The 13,063-nt window shown below is 37.8% G+C and overlaps 3 protein-coding genes across 10 annotated transcripts; 1 reads left to right on the top strand and 2 right to left on the bottom strand.

Moving 5' to 3' along the window:
• Positions 1 to 562: 562 nt before the first annotated feature.
• LOC119076339 (WD repeat-containing protein 82) lies at positions 563 to 1,851 on the bottom strand. The gene is made up of 3 exons (XM_037183032.1): positions 1,202 to 1,851; positions 941 to 1,132; positions 563 to 874 (listed from the first exon to the last, which is right to left on the bottom strand). The coding sequence occupies exons 1-3, from the start codon at positions 1,713 to 1,715 to the stop codon at positions 621 to 623; spliced, it is 960 nt and encodes a 319-aa protein (XP_037038927.1). The 5' UTR covers positions 1,716 to 1,851; the 3' UTR covers positions 563 to 620.
• Positions 1,852 to 2,923: 1,072 nt separating this feature from the next.
• On the top strand, positions 2,924 to 6,913 carry LOC119076335 (aspartate--tRNA ligase, mitochondrial). Of its 4 annotated transcripts, none has more exons than XM_037183024.1 (9): positions 2,924 to 2,992; positions 3,108 to 3,219; positions 3,278 to 3,655; positions 3,742 to 3,902; positions 3,973 to 4,521; positions 4,583 to 5,415; positions 5,476 to 5,695; positions 5,762 to 6,076; positions 6,139 to 6,913. In XM_037183024.1, the coding sequence occupies exons 2-9, from the start codon at positions 3,168 to 3,170 to the stop codon at positions 6,736 to 6,738; spliced, it is 3,108 nt and encodes a 1,035-aa protein (XP_037038919.1). In that variant the 5' UTR covers positions 2,924 to 2,992; positions 3,108 to 3,167; the 3' UTR covers positions 6,739 to 6,913. The 4 variants fall into 4 exon arrangements, with proteins under 4 accessions (XP_037038919.1, XP_037038916.1, XP_037038918.1 ...); XM_037183023.1 differs by lacking the exon at positions 2,924 to 2,992 and having other exon boundaries at positions 2,999 to 3,219; positions 3,278 to 3,506; positions 3,558 to 3,655; XM_037183022.1 differs by lacking the exon at positions 2,924 to 2,992 and having other exon boundaries at positions 2,999 to 3,219; positions 3,278 to 3,506; positions 3,555 to 3,655.
• A 1-nt stretch (position 6,914) lies between these two features.
• Positions 6,915 to 12,859, bottom strand: LOC119076336 (diacylglycerol O-acyltransferase 1). Of its 5 annotated transcripts, none has more exons than XM_037183025.1 (11): positions 12,627 to 12,859; positions 10,141 to 10,295; positions 9,547 to 9,675; positions 8,618 to 8,709; positions 8,504 to 8,556; positions 8,336 to 8,444; positions 8,125 to 8,277; positions 7,729 to 8,060; positions 7,492 to 7,658; positions 7,315 to 7,420; positions 6,915 to 7,258 (listed from the first exon to the last, which is right to left on the bottom strand). In XM_037183025.1, exons 2-11 carry the CDS (start codon positions 10,251 to 10,253, stop codon positions 7,037 to 7,039), a joined length of 1,476 nt encoding a protein of 491 aa, XP_037038920.1. In that variant the 5' UTR covers positions 10,254 to 10,295; positions 12,627 to 12,859; the 3' UTR covers positions 6,915 to 7,036. The 5 variants fall into 5 exon arrangements, with proteins under 5 accessions (XP_037038920.1, XP_037038923.1, XP_037038922.1 ...); XM_037183028.1 differs by lacking the exon at positions 12,627 to 12,859 and adding an exon at positions 12,095 to 12,112; XM_037183027.1 differs by lacking the exon at positions 12,627 to 12,859 and adding an exon at positions 11,362 to 11,381.
• Between the last annotated feature and the right edge of the window lie 204 nt (positions 12,860 to 13,063).

Below are 13,063 nucleotides of genomic sequence, written 5' to 3'. Positions count from 1 at the left end.
TAATAAAAGTAATTTTAAAATCAATGTTTGCCGCGCAGCGAATTTTTTTTTTATTAATTTTTGATTTTCTCTTAGTAAAATTTGCGAAAAATAAGGAAAATTAGGATTTTTTATCAAAATAAGGAGGAATAAGGAGGTTTTCATAAAAATAAGGAAATAAGGAGGTGTGAGAGGCCTGATTTCACATTGACCATATTGAATTTTCAGCGCATGAATGATGGTTTAACGCTGCGTTAGTTAAACGGGGTTATTCAACGTTGCATTAGTTAGACCCTTCATAGTTTCCAGAATTTTCAGCGTGAATAGAAAATCAAGTCAATATCACCTGTGATACTCCTTCATTTGATTGGCTTATGTCATAGCACTGCTCCTAGCATTAACACTCGTATTTCATTCGTTAAAAAGCCTACAAATTTTGAAGCAATTGCGTGTACAGTTAGAAGCTATTGAGGGTTGTTATGTTTATGTGTCAGAAAACATAAGTGATTTACTGAGCTTGTCGCAGTCACATAAAACGGTGAATGTTGAACGCTATACGATCGGCAAACCAAAATTATTTCGATTTTCTCGCAAATATTTTTAATAAAAAAAAGTTCATATCAAGTCATTCAAGTGACCTCTCAGATAAACGCTGGATCGTCAATAGTCGGTAACCAGAATGCCATATTCGTGCAAGCTGAAGACAACATCATGTATTTTGGATTGAATTGTACGCACTGAACCGGACCGGGATGATCGCCATTCAGAACACAAATTTTATACCCGGTATCAGCGTTCCAGACATGAACGCGACCATCGGTACTGCCCGAGAATATAAACTGCGAATCCGGACTGAACGACGATTCGATTGGTATACCCTTATTGTTCAGGTGACCTGCAATATATTCGTGGAATTATTGATCGGTTTGTTCGAATTTTTCCCTGTCGTTCGTTCACATGCCTGTAAATGTCTGAAGCGGTGTACCATGGAAAGCATCAACCAAACGTATAATTGACCCGTTCGTACTAATTAGTATTGTTTTCCCGTCTCGTGAGAACTTAAGTCCAGTCCAGTCGCATTCTTTTTCCGGATTTAATTTGAATGTGACAAATGGTCCCTTGTCGAAGGACCTCAAATCGTACAATTTAATACCTGCAATGGGACAAGTGTTTCTCTATAAAATAACCGTAAATCGTACAATTTGATGTGTTCAGCACTTACTTTCTGAATTCACACCAGCCGCGAAAATCAGCCCATCCGGATCGTATGCAGCTACTGGTCGGCCAGGTAAATGCATGACGCCTTGACAATTTGGCGACCTCAGATCCCATAGCCGCAACGTTTTGTCTAATGATCCAGATAAAAACGTATCTTCAACCGGTGAGATGCACAACGAAATGACCTTTTTTGTGTGTCCCGGAAAGTATCGTAAATATTTGTTGTCATGTAGACTCAAATAACGAATGGTGTCATCGACTTTCGTTGAACTGTGAATCGCTGTGTTGTTGCCGTGTGTAAAATGAATTAGATCCACGCCATACTTTTTCGAATTGACTGTTCTTGTTTGGGTGCCTTTCTCGCAATCGTAAATAACAATTTGATCGTCTTCACTGCAGCTTATTAGATGTTCACCGTTGGGAGAAAAGTCGATAGCGTTTATTTTGTCCGTGTTCTCTCGAAATACTTTTGCCACCTTAAAGCTACGGACCACTTGATCCACCAATTTTATCTTCATTTTGGGGACTTTGTCTAATAGGAAACAACGCTTTTGGTTCAATAAATTACTGAAATTGTAAAAATTTTTATAGAGTTCGGTCGATGGCGTGTATGTTTCAGTAAGAGACGTAAGAGAGTTTTTTAGAGGTTTTGACGGTTTTGATGATGATGATGATGACACAAAGCCAAATGTCAATCATTCAACGTTCACTTTTTGCAGAGGTTTTTTTCAAATGACGCGCGGAAAGCAACGTTTACATAATATGCGATATAGTTCTTGAAATTAATCGTTTCCAGAATTTAGTTCTGTGAAAGAATAATTTTAGTTATCAGATAGACTCTTAATCTATCTCCTGCTTTTACATTATCATTTTGAGAACGTTTTCAGCGCAGATTCAGCTAATGTCAGTACCGCACTGGCTCGAAAAATCCCATCGGGGGCTCCATGCAACTTAATTGCAAAAGGCCCACAAATTAAATATTTTCATACAAAAATCGAAAAGGCCCATCGGGAATCCCCCGAATTCACCATATGGCCAGTCCGGGCCTGGCTAATGTAAACATCTTTAGTATTTTCTGCAAATCTATTTTGACTCCTACACAGTTAATTACAACTTTCCTGGATGGACTTGTCATTACATTTTTCCATGATACACTTTTATGACGAGACAATGTTTTGAAGAAAACAAAGAAGTTGCGGGAGCAGTAAAACACTTACACAAATGAATTTCTCCATCATTTGACACTTTCCGCGATTTGAGGCTGTAAACTGGTCTTCTGAATGTCAACAAGAGTGTGCCTCCATCGAGCTCAGTTAAATGAACAGGACTTTTACATACAAATTTTGACATACCACCATCAAGACCAGTTGAATACGTGTTTTTTCCTCTCTTTTTCGCTCATTCTGTTATTATGAGAAATGTAGTGGAGACCACTTTTTTTCAACTTTCCTTGTTGGATGTGTCAAAATAATGTATAAAATAAAAGCAGTGACAAGTCCAGGAAGGCAAGCTTTAATTAGCTGGTCTTCTGACTCTTCTGACTTCTCGCTCTAACCTGTGCCCACACACAAGTGGCAGATGAGAAAATTTTCTTTTGTTCTTTGACATTAGGACAAAAGAAAAATTTCACATTTGTCAATTTCGCATCGCTGTGTGAAGGCACATTAATAGTCTGTAGAATAAGCCATATATAAACGTGAACACAGTCGAGCTGTCATTCCAGAAAAACACATTATCAAAATAAAAAAAAAAAATCGTCTCCGAGTGACAGTCCATCTAACATATCATTTCAAAGGTTATAATTTCATTTATTTACCTGTGATGCCCGTGATATAATCACAAATTGTTAATTTCATTGAAATTCTCACAAAACCACAAACATAATGTTAATTGGTCTTCTACGGTTACAGAACGTCCACCAATTCTGTAGACTATCAGAAAGGAATTTGTTTGCCGGCATCCATTTTGCAATGAATCGGAATCGATCCAACTTCAATGACGGTCCACCGAGAAAACTGAATCGTACGTTTTGCGTGATTAATGGTACAACAAGCCTTATTTACTGATTGATTCGATTTAGGGTTTAGTAATCCTGGACCTAATTACCCATCAAACATTTACGAACAACTCAGGGGCAATGATTGCGACCGTGGCAATGGTTTCAATCGTGGCAATAATTTTAACCGTGGCAATGATTTCAATCGCGATAATTTCTATGGCAATGATTTCAATCGAGACAATTTTCATAGCAATGAATTTAGTCGTGACAATTTCTGTCCACCGAATTTCGACGGTAATGGATTCAATAGGAACTGTGAACTGGGTGGGCCATCATCTCAAGCCCCACCGAATTTCAATAGGAACTGTGGACTGGGCGGACTGTCATCACAAACTGACGCTGTCGGAGTTTTATTGAATGAGATTCAATCACTTCGCAGCTCGATGATCAATTTTGATGGTAGGTTCTTGCCTTTCTTGTCGCTGACATGCTAATTGTGTGATGATAACGTCGCTCATTGACTGACTTTCTTACTGTTGTTATAGGTCCTCCACCTCCGCCGCCTCAATCAGTCAATTGTGGTGAATTACGAGAAAGACATCACGGAACGTTAGTGGAAATTGAAGGCAAAGTGAATCGTTCGAAAGGCAAATTTCTAGAGTTGAAAGATCAACATGGATGCATACAATGTGTTTCACCACCAGGGGTAATAATTGCATCACTTTATGCACGCGAACAGAGGAGCAGCAATTTTCCTTTTTTTTCGATTTTCGCAGGACTCGAATATGGCTCAGAGATTTTCAAAAATACCTCTCGACGCTTACTGCACGGTCATCGGAATCGCAAAACGGCGTCCAGATAAATTGGTGAATGAATCATTACCAACCGGTGCCGTCGAAGTACACGTCCAAGAAATTGTAAATGTGCGACCAATTCGAGTGAGTCGCGAAGCAAGTTTTGGACAGAAACGTCATTTCAGTACATCGGCAGCTAGTTGTGAGCCCAGTAAATCAACGGCAATCACCAGCAATGAATACAAACGTGCCAATGGATCCGACAATTTACTGCAACATTTCAACAATCGTGAACATACGTCGGATACACTGCGACCGAATGACGCCAGCACTGTTGTTTCGTTAGTGGGATGGATTGATTCGAAAAAGCGACAAAATAAGAAATTCCTTTACCTCAACGATGGGTATGGTAACATTCAAGTCGTAGTTGGTACAGAAGAGCAAAAGAAAACGTACGAACGGCTGACTGATAGTGACATTATTTTGGTGAAAGGGGTGGTGTTGGCCAGACCGAAATCGTTTCAAAATAAGGTTCGTTGAAATATCTTTTTACACGAGCATTTCGATCATTCTTCTGTTTCCCACCACTCAGATGTCGAACAGTGGCGATATTGAGATTTTAGCCGAGTCAATCGAAATAATTGACCCGAAAGCAGAATACACGGGACCGAAAATTCAGAAAGCATCAAGTGTCAAAGAAAACGTTCAAATGGATGAAGACAGCGATCAAAATAATGAGTCCGATAGCCGAGTGCCTTCAATGCCTACTGTCAATTCATTTACATCCCGTACGCACACATGTGGCGAATTAACCGAAAGCAACGTCGGCGAAAAGGTAACGTTGTGCGGCTGGTTAGAATTCCATCGAATGAGTCGATTTTTTACACTACGTGATGGTTATGGCCGTACGCAAATCTACATCCCGAACAATATGTCCATCGATTTGGGAAACATTCCATTCGAATCGATTCTAAGGATCAACGGACTGGTTCTGGCTCGGCCAACAGCCATGCGAAATCCAGCCATGGCAACCGGAGACATTGAAGTGAATTTAGAATCATTTGAAGTGCTGAACAAAGCCACGAAGAGTCTGCCAATGAACGTCAGAGATTTCAATCGAGCCAAAGAGAATTTGAGGATGGAATTCCGGTACATTGACCTGCGATTTCAGGATATGCAACGAAATTTAAGACTGAGATCTGCTGTTTTGATGAAAATGAGAGAGTATTTGTGCAATCGGGTTGGGTTCGTGGAGGTGGAAACGCCTACACTTTTCCGAAAGACTCCGGGCGGTGCACAGGAATTTATCGTTCCAACACAAAGACCCGGCAAATTTTATTCGCTTGTTCAGAGTCCGCAGCAATTTAAGCAAATGCTGATGGCCGGTGCTATCGATCGTTATTTCCAAATAGCAAGGTGTTACCGGTAAGCGAGTTGACTTAAAATGCGTAAAATGTGACTCATATTAAATTTTGTTATTTTCAGTGACGAAACAGCACGTCCGGACCGTCAACCTGAATTTACGCAGCTCGATATCGAACTTTCATTTACCGATCGTGAACACATCATGTCATTAGTGGAAAATATCCTCGCATTCGCTTTTCCAGACACACACAAGATTTCCACACCGTTCGAACGAATCACCTACGATGAAGCAATGGAAAAGTATGGTAGCGACAAACCGGATACCAGGTTCGGGATGACGGTAAGTAACACTTTTTCCGATCCATAAACGAAACAAGTCGATGTGCAATGGATCAATTAATTATAGCTGAACAATGTGACCTCAATAATTGGAACCAATTCGAATCTAACACAAAACGTTACGGACTTTGCCGCCTATGCTATTCCATTCAAATATGAATCGGGCCAACGATTTCACGATGATTTGGCGAAAGACTACAACGGGTTTGTGAAAAACTTCCCCGGGAAAATGTACAATGCGAAAATTAAAACGGATGTGGCTGAATGGGCGACAAAAAACATTGGATGTTTAAGTGAAGAATCGGCATTGTGTTTAGCAAAAGCACTGGGTGTCGGAAAAGGCGATCGAATATTTATAGCATTCGGACCGAAAGAAAAGACGGTAAATATTGAGCCGAAATTCCTTCTCTCTGAATGATGACCTAATTGATAAAAAATTTCCAGCAAATTCTTATGGGTCGTGTGCGACTGGCGATACAATCTGCGCTGGAAGTGTTAAAAAAAGTGCCAGCACGTACCAATGACGAGTTAAAACTTCTATGGGTCTATGACTTTCCAATGTTTTCACTGAACGAATCCGGTCAACTAGAAAGTGTCCATCATCCATTCACTGCCCCGCATCCGGACGACATTGACATTTTGTATCACTCGAAAAATTATACAAAAATCCGATCGCAAGCATACGATTTGGTAATGAACGGTCAAGAAATTGGCGGCGGATCCATTCGTATCCATCAAGCCGATATGCAACGGAATGTCCTGAAGGATATTTTAAATATCGAACACAGTCATCTGTCACATTTAATCGAATCATTGGACTCGGGCTGTCCACCACATGGCGGCATTGCATTAGGTATAGATCGTTTGATGGCGATTCTGTGTGACACACAGTCGATACGGGATGTAATTGCTTTCCCGAAAGGATTGAACTATACGGATCCGTTGTCGAAGGCACCGGTTGCACTAAACGAAGACGATTTGCGTTTATATCACATTGATGTGAGGAAGGAATCGGACGAAAAATTGCCGGAAAATAAAGATTGAGTGAGTTGAGCTGGGCTTGACAGCTCTTCTCGAGGTATGTTCAAATAAATTCGTTTGGTACGAGTAGCTTTGATGACTCTTAGCTAGTAGACAATTGCGATGTAACAAGTTGAAAGTTGTCATCGAACACAAGGACGGTCGTTTTCTGTTTACCAATAAAAAAAGTTGTGATTTCCAAAAATCATTTTATTTAACAAAAACCAGTGCGTTAATTAACAAAACTTTCATAATAAAAAAAGTTATCAGAAAAATGGATGATGTATGACGTTCGATCAGCCTGCCGAATCGATATTAGAATTTAGACATTTTGAATCACATCATTGTAATGTGTTATCATATAGTCGTGATAGTACATCATAATGGCCAGCGGTTGACCCAGTATAATCGATGCCCACACAACAATGTTTCCCCATCGTGGACCGAAACGGGACTCCATAAACCGCGACAAATAAGAGAGTGGCAGCTGGCCCATCATTCCCATGAACGCCCAAATTTTGAATGTTTTCAGCGGAACGCTTACCTGTTTTGCAATGATGGTAAATTATAAGAATTGCTTGTTTCGCTCTTTCTACTCACCAAATACTCGTGGAAGAAAGCGCTGACGAAGAAGACAATGATGGAAGCGACATTTTTGCTGTAGCCCATTTCCACGATTGGGATGTAAAGGTGTCGAACGCACCACCTAAATTAGGCGTAGAATCATGTAGATCGTGTTAATTTGTCATGGTTCGTGAAATACGGAAAGAGCCTTACCTGTGAACCGGCATATTCCAAGTTCTCCAAAATGTATCGATATTGTTCGCGTTCCACCAATCACAGTAGAAATTCCGATCGGCGAATTGTAGTAGTTCGCCCATAAGGTTCAAAAACGAATGAAAGGTTAAGTAGAAGAAACACAGCCACGTGAAATGATTAGGAATCTGAAAGGCAAATGGTATTGTAATACCAAACAGGTCCAGTCGCGCTACTCACTATCAAAACTCAACTTACAGCCAATTTTAGCAAACGTTCTGTCGTCTTCGCAATATCCATGTTTGAAAATGGAGTCAATGAATTCCTAACTGACGGTATCATCCATTGCTGAAACAATCCCATAATGACATTCACCAGAACAATGACTTCCACCAGCCGCTTCAATAGGAACCGCTTTCTGATTCGCGTAGTTCTCGGGAAATTCAATTCATAACAAAGCGTTGGCGCCAGCAAAAAATACAACAGATCTCTGATTGTTAAGTTCTCTGGATACTGAACCAATTCTTTGATATCTTCGTCTGGTTTGACGTGACCCAATGTTGCTGGATGGCCATTACGTTCTTCGCTTTCTGAAAAACAGTGAAAATGACTAATGATGTTGCGGTATACAAACACTATTTCTGTTTCACTTACGCAGTTCGGCAATGGAAATGCTTTGTGATCTGCTTCGGGTTTTGTGTGTACCATGCTCCTTTTGCACATTTCGACACCACATATTTACTTGAACGTAGCTCCACAATTTCATAAAAAGTATGGAATATAGGAAACAGACGAACATAGCGCCCACTAGTACAAGATATTACAGGTGAGAACTTTGAATCAATAAATGCCTCCCCTAACTTACTTAAACTGAACGCATGTCCGTTGATATGAATGATGACCATGGGTATAAGAATTAGCACCATTATATTCACCACATGTGCATACATGCCAACAGTTTCTACGACAATATCCTGACAATGTTACGATTTTTAAAAATATTGTTTCGGGTTTGTTATCAATAAAAGCTTACCACAGACAGTCCCTTTTCGACCAGTAAACAAATCACCACAGGTACGATTGAATCTGTAAGAAAGGTTTCTTTCTTAGAAAAGTTCATTATGTTTTGGTTCGTTGACCCACTCACAAACTACTAATATGACTGAAGGAAATCCTTTGCCTTCATTCTTTCCAGTCAGTACGATTATCCATTGTATTGGATCCACTCGTATGCCGTATCTTAAAGGTAATAAAATTAAAATTAAAAATTTGCTCTGTCGTACTGTAATGTTAGGTACAGGTCTTGGACAATTAATTAAATCGTCTTGTGAAAGGGCAGCGAATGCCTTTCAGTTGCACAAAGCTGCGAACAGGTCAGCTAGTGTTAAATGTCTGGTTCTGGGTGTAAGTCTCACTTATTGTCAATACGGTAGAAGGGACCATCGCAACCAACACACTCCAAGCAAACGTGCTTTTAATAACAGCTGCCAAATAGAGTACTATTTTGTATGAACACAATTTCCAATTTTTTTACAGTGCTAAAAATTGGTCGATCAGTCTCAGTACTTTATTTAGAGGACCACTAATGCTTGAAGTGCGTTGACGCAACGCAAAAGTACTAACACCGCCTAACAATTATGTCATTTACATCCTCTGTCGCACCCTTTGAATCGGCGACTGAATTTATTTTCCAAAAACTTATCCCTTCTTTGTATTAAAAGATATTTTTAACGAGCTGTTTAAAAGACGACATAGATTATCTGCTTAAAACAAGAATGAAGTTCGCTGGAATGCAGTCTATGCTGGAAGTACACTTCTATCAAATTACTCTTCTAATATCCATGTAGGAGAAACTTTTCAGTTTTTTTTTCATTTCTCACATTTTTCATTATTTATGTGTAGCAGTAGTAGCATACTGTGAGTTATATAGATTATCTTCATGGACGTTTTCAAATGAATGAATGAATGAATGAATGAACGAAACTTAAGTGATGTTACGTGTGAATGAACCTCGTTATATTTTAGGCGGAAGAGTTTTCTTATCAAAAATGTGAAATGATCAACTTTATCACTTACTTGATCAAATTTTCCAGTAGTAATCGAAATCCGCCCATTGTAAGTAGTAGAAATCCCCAATTGACTAGACCAGTAAAATTGTCGAAGCCAGAGCTCCATGAAAACAGAGAATCCCTCGGTCTGTGGCATCTGAAAGAAAATAGAAATTCCATTAGAAACTTTGACAAATGGATTAATGCTTGATTGTGACTCATTCTCTGAAGAAACATTATTCGTTAGAAGTTTGAACCATTTGCAAAAAATTCTTTTGATTAGTGCATATAGATTGTAAAAATGCATGACTGTTTGTTGAAGCACTAAATGAGACACTAAAATCTTTTTCTTTGAAACTGAAGTGCAAATCATGCATTTAAGAAATTTTACAAAAAAAAATTAAATTAATTTCAATTATTTTTACATTAACTTGATAATGCTGTCGATCTTTATGCTCATTTGATGGAAAATGTTGCAGTTAATAATTTGTTTTATAAAAATCAATTTCTGCATAACATTTTGCACACATTCAAGTTGACATACAATAACTAGCTGAAGGTCCACCAATACATACATAGACTTCGTCGCTAAAACATCAACTATGTAATTAAATGCACTTACGCTTTGTCCGGCTGTGATCTACGTTGTTTTTTCTCTTTGGTAGATATTTCTTCAGCTCTGGTTACACTTTTGGTTCGACGGTATCGCAATTTTTTGTCATCCTCTGTGGTCATTGTAAGTTATAGTGTAAACGGATGGTGGGTGATGTTGATTTTCTAGAAGAATGTTTGAAGTTAATAGAAAACATAGAAAATGTGTAGATGTGAAACTAAAGATAAATTTTTTTCCCTAAGTGTAAGTTTACATAAGCATAAGGAACATAGATGATGTAAGACTAAGGACTTCATAGATATTTTCGGTATTTTTCTAAGGCCTCATTGATAATAAAAGGTCAAGGTCATAAAGTATGTCGGAGGAAGAGTTCATACAATTTGTTTTTAAGTTTCCACACATTTATGTGTGACGGAGAGAAGGGGATCTGAAATATTTCGATTTTTGGGTGACTCAATGACCAAATAAATTCTGACACGCATTGAAAAAATTTCAATGAATTTATTGCCTTTTACCCTTCCATAGATACGAGATTCTTCGAAGATTTGCAGTTCTCAGTTTTCCACAATTATCCATAAACCAATAATTTCGGTCAGAAATATCACGCGCATCTAACTTATGGGCTCTCAACTTAATTGTATATTCCCGCGAATGGGTTGTGATATAGTTTCGTTCAACGAGAGGGGAAATCAGGGGAAATCAGATGGCGTTGCGAGTAACTCTATGATAAATTTGAATATTTGTATGGAGGATGTAAGATTTTTCTGAATTTAAAAATTTTGGAGTACGGAAATGGAGGTTTTTGATTTTTCTCGTTATAAATAAAACGTTCTGCATCGTTTAAAAATAGTTCCAGTGAATAATTATTTTTTCTTGAAATTTCATGCGGAACTATTTTTATACGACAGAAAACATTTTAATTTTAACAAGAAAAATCAAAAACTTTGATTTCCGCACTCCAAAACTTTTAGATTCAGAAAAATCTCACATCCTCCATACAAATATTCAAATTTATCATAGAGTTACTCCTAGCGTCATCTGTTAGTCTTTCTACATACATGCAATTTTTGCCAAAAACAAGATGGCGAAAATCACAACCCATTCGAATTGCTTTTTATTGCACTTCGTATGCCGAGCTTTTACACCTCATTTAAAAAACAAAATAAAACTAACGACGCTGTCTGCACAATATTATAAAATTCATTTATGACCTCGTTTACAGACACGCACCCATAATATCAAGTTCAAAGACTTTGGACCGAGAGGAAAAAAGAACACAAAATGTTTTTCTTTTTCTTTTATTTTTATAATGACGCATCGAATTAATATTGAATTCAGCATTCAAAAAAGTTGTGATACAATAATCTGAGATAAAAGGCATATCTTCGGAGGATTATTTCGACTATGGTAAAGTCTGACAAAGTATAACAAAATATTGATAAATTCTAGTCGATTATTTTGATGATCGGATGGACTTTGATGATAGGGTGAACCGGAAAAAAGTCAACGAGATTGGTCTTGAGTTCTACACAAAATCAGGCAACAACTCAACATTCATGACCAACACACTTCAAGCAAAAGTGCTTCGAGTGACAGCTGCCAAATAGATTACTATTTTGTATGTTTCTAGATTTTTTTAACCGTACCAAATTTCGTTCGATACACTGTCCTGTTTCAGTACTCTATTTAGAGTACCACTCTTCTTGCTCGAAGTGAGTTGTCATGGCGAAATATTAGGAGCAATTAAAATAGCGAATCTGTGGGAAGAACGTAAGTGTTTCCAAAAAATATCCGGTAGATATACTGGCTCTATACATTCGTTAGGAGCTGAGTTGCACTTACGGTAACTCTAAAAAACAAAACATTTTTTAATTTTAAAGCACCCTGTCTAGACTGATAAGAATTGATAGAGACGATAACCTAAACGATAACTGAATATTTAAAAAAAAAAAGAATTACTTTCCTGTCCTTCTTATCGCCTAAAAAATATTGTTAAATTTACAAACTTAACAAAAAAAATAATCAACAAACACATCACAAAACAGAGATGATTCTTTCGTTGTGAGTTCATGCGGCCGTATTTGTTAATACAAGTCTCATTGTCTCACCGATTCACCAATGTGTCTACTACACATGGTTTAGAGTTTTTTTTTCTTATATAATTGCCGGCACAACATTACTTTCGAACAAGCGTGTTGATGTTAGTTTATTCCCGGCATATGAGTGCACCGTCAATATAAAACAACAATAATATTTGAGTCATTGGTTGTTGTCGGCTAAAGAAATACATCTTTTCCGATCATGCCGTGAATGAACACAATTCTTCAATGCAATTAAATTTTCCGTTACATTGTCATAATCAGTCAAGCACTGCTTTTTAATTCGGTTCTAATGAGAATGCAACTCCGTAACCTTTGCATCAACATTACATCACATCATTCGGTTTTTCTTTACACAAAAATGTGATCGACAATTACATTCGTGTGCTGTCTTACCTTTGGAATCAAGCTAATTTTAGGCACCCTTAATTAAACGAATCAATTAATTATGAATACTTCGACACTCTTTTTCTGTACAAAACTATGCACATAATTAAGTTAATGTTCACTATACTACTCCAGTCATGGAAAACAACAAAATAACAACTCGTGCAACCGAACGAATAGAGCCACTAAAACACTGAAGTAAGAACGATTGCTGAACAGCTGAATTGTCCCATATACAAACACTTTCGTTAATATTAGAATAATTTACAATCAAAGTTCATATGGGTAAGAAAAAAAAATTGAACGTCTGGCCGTTTGTTGTGTGTGGGAAATCATATGGCAGTGTGTGTATATTGGGAGTATACTATACGTATTCAGATGTCTATATGCTCATAATTCTGTGTGTTTAAAAATATAAAAATTAAATGAAAAATTTAACGTTTTTA

Source organism: Bradysia coprophila, unplaced genomic scaffold (assembly GCF_014529535.1).
Source record: "Bradysia coprophila strain Holo2 unplaced genomic scaffold, BU_Bcop_v1 contig_232, whole genome shotgun sequence".
Classification (NCBI taxonomy): Eukaryota; Metazoa; Arthropoda; class Insecta; order Diptera; family Sciaridae; genus Bradysia; species Bradysia coprophila.
Note: the sequence above shows the minus strand (reverse complement) of the source record. Positions and strands in the feature narration are given on the sequence as shown.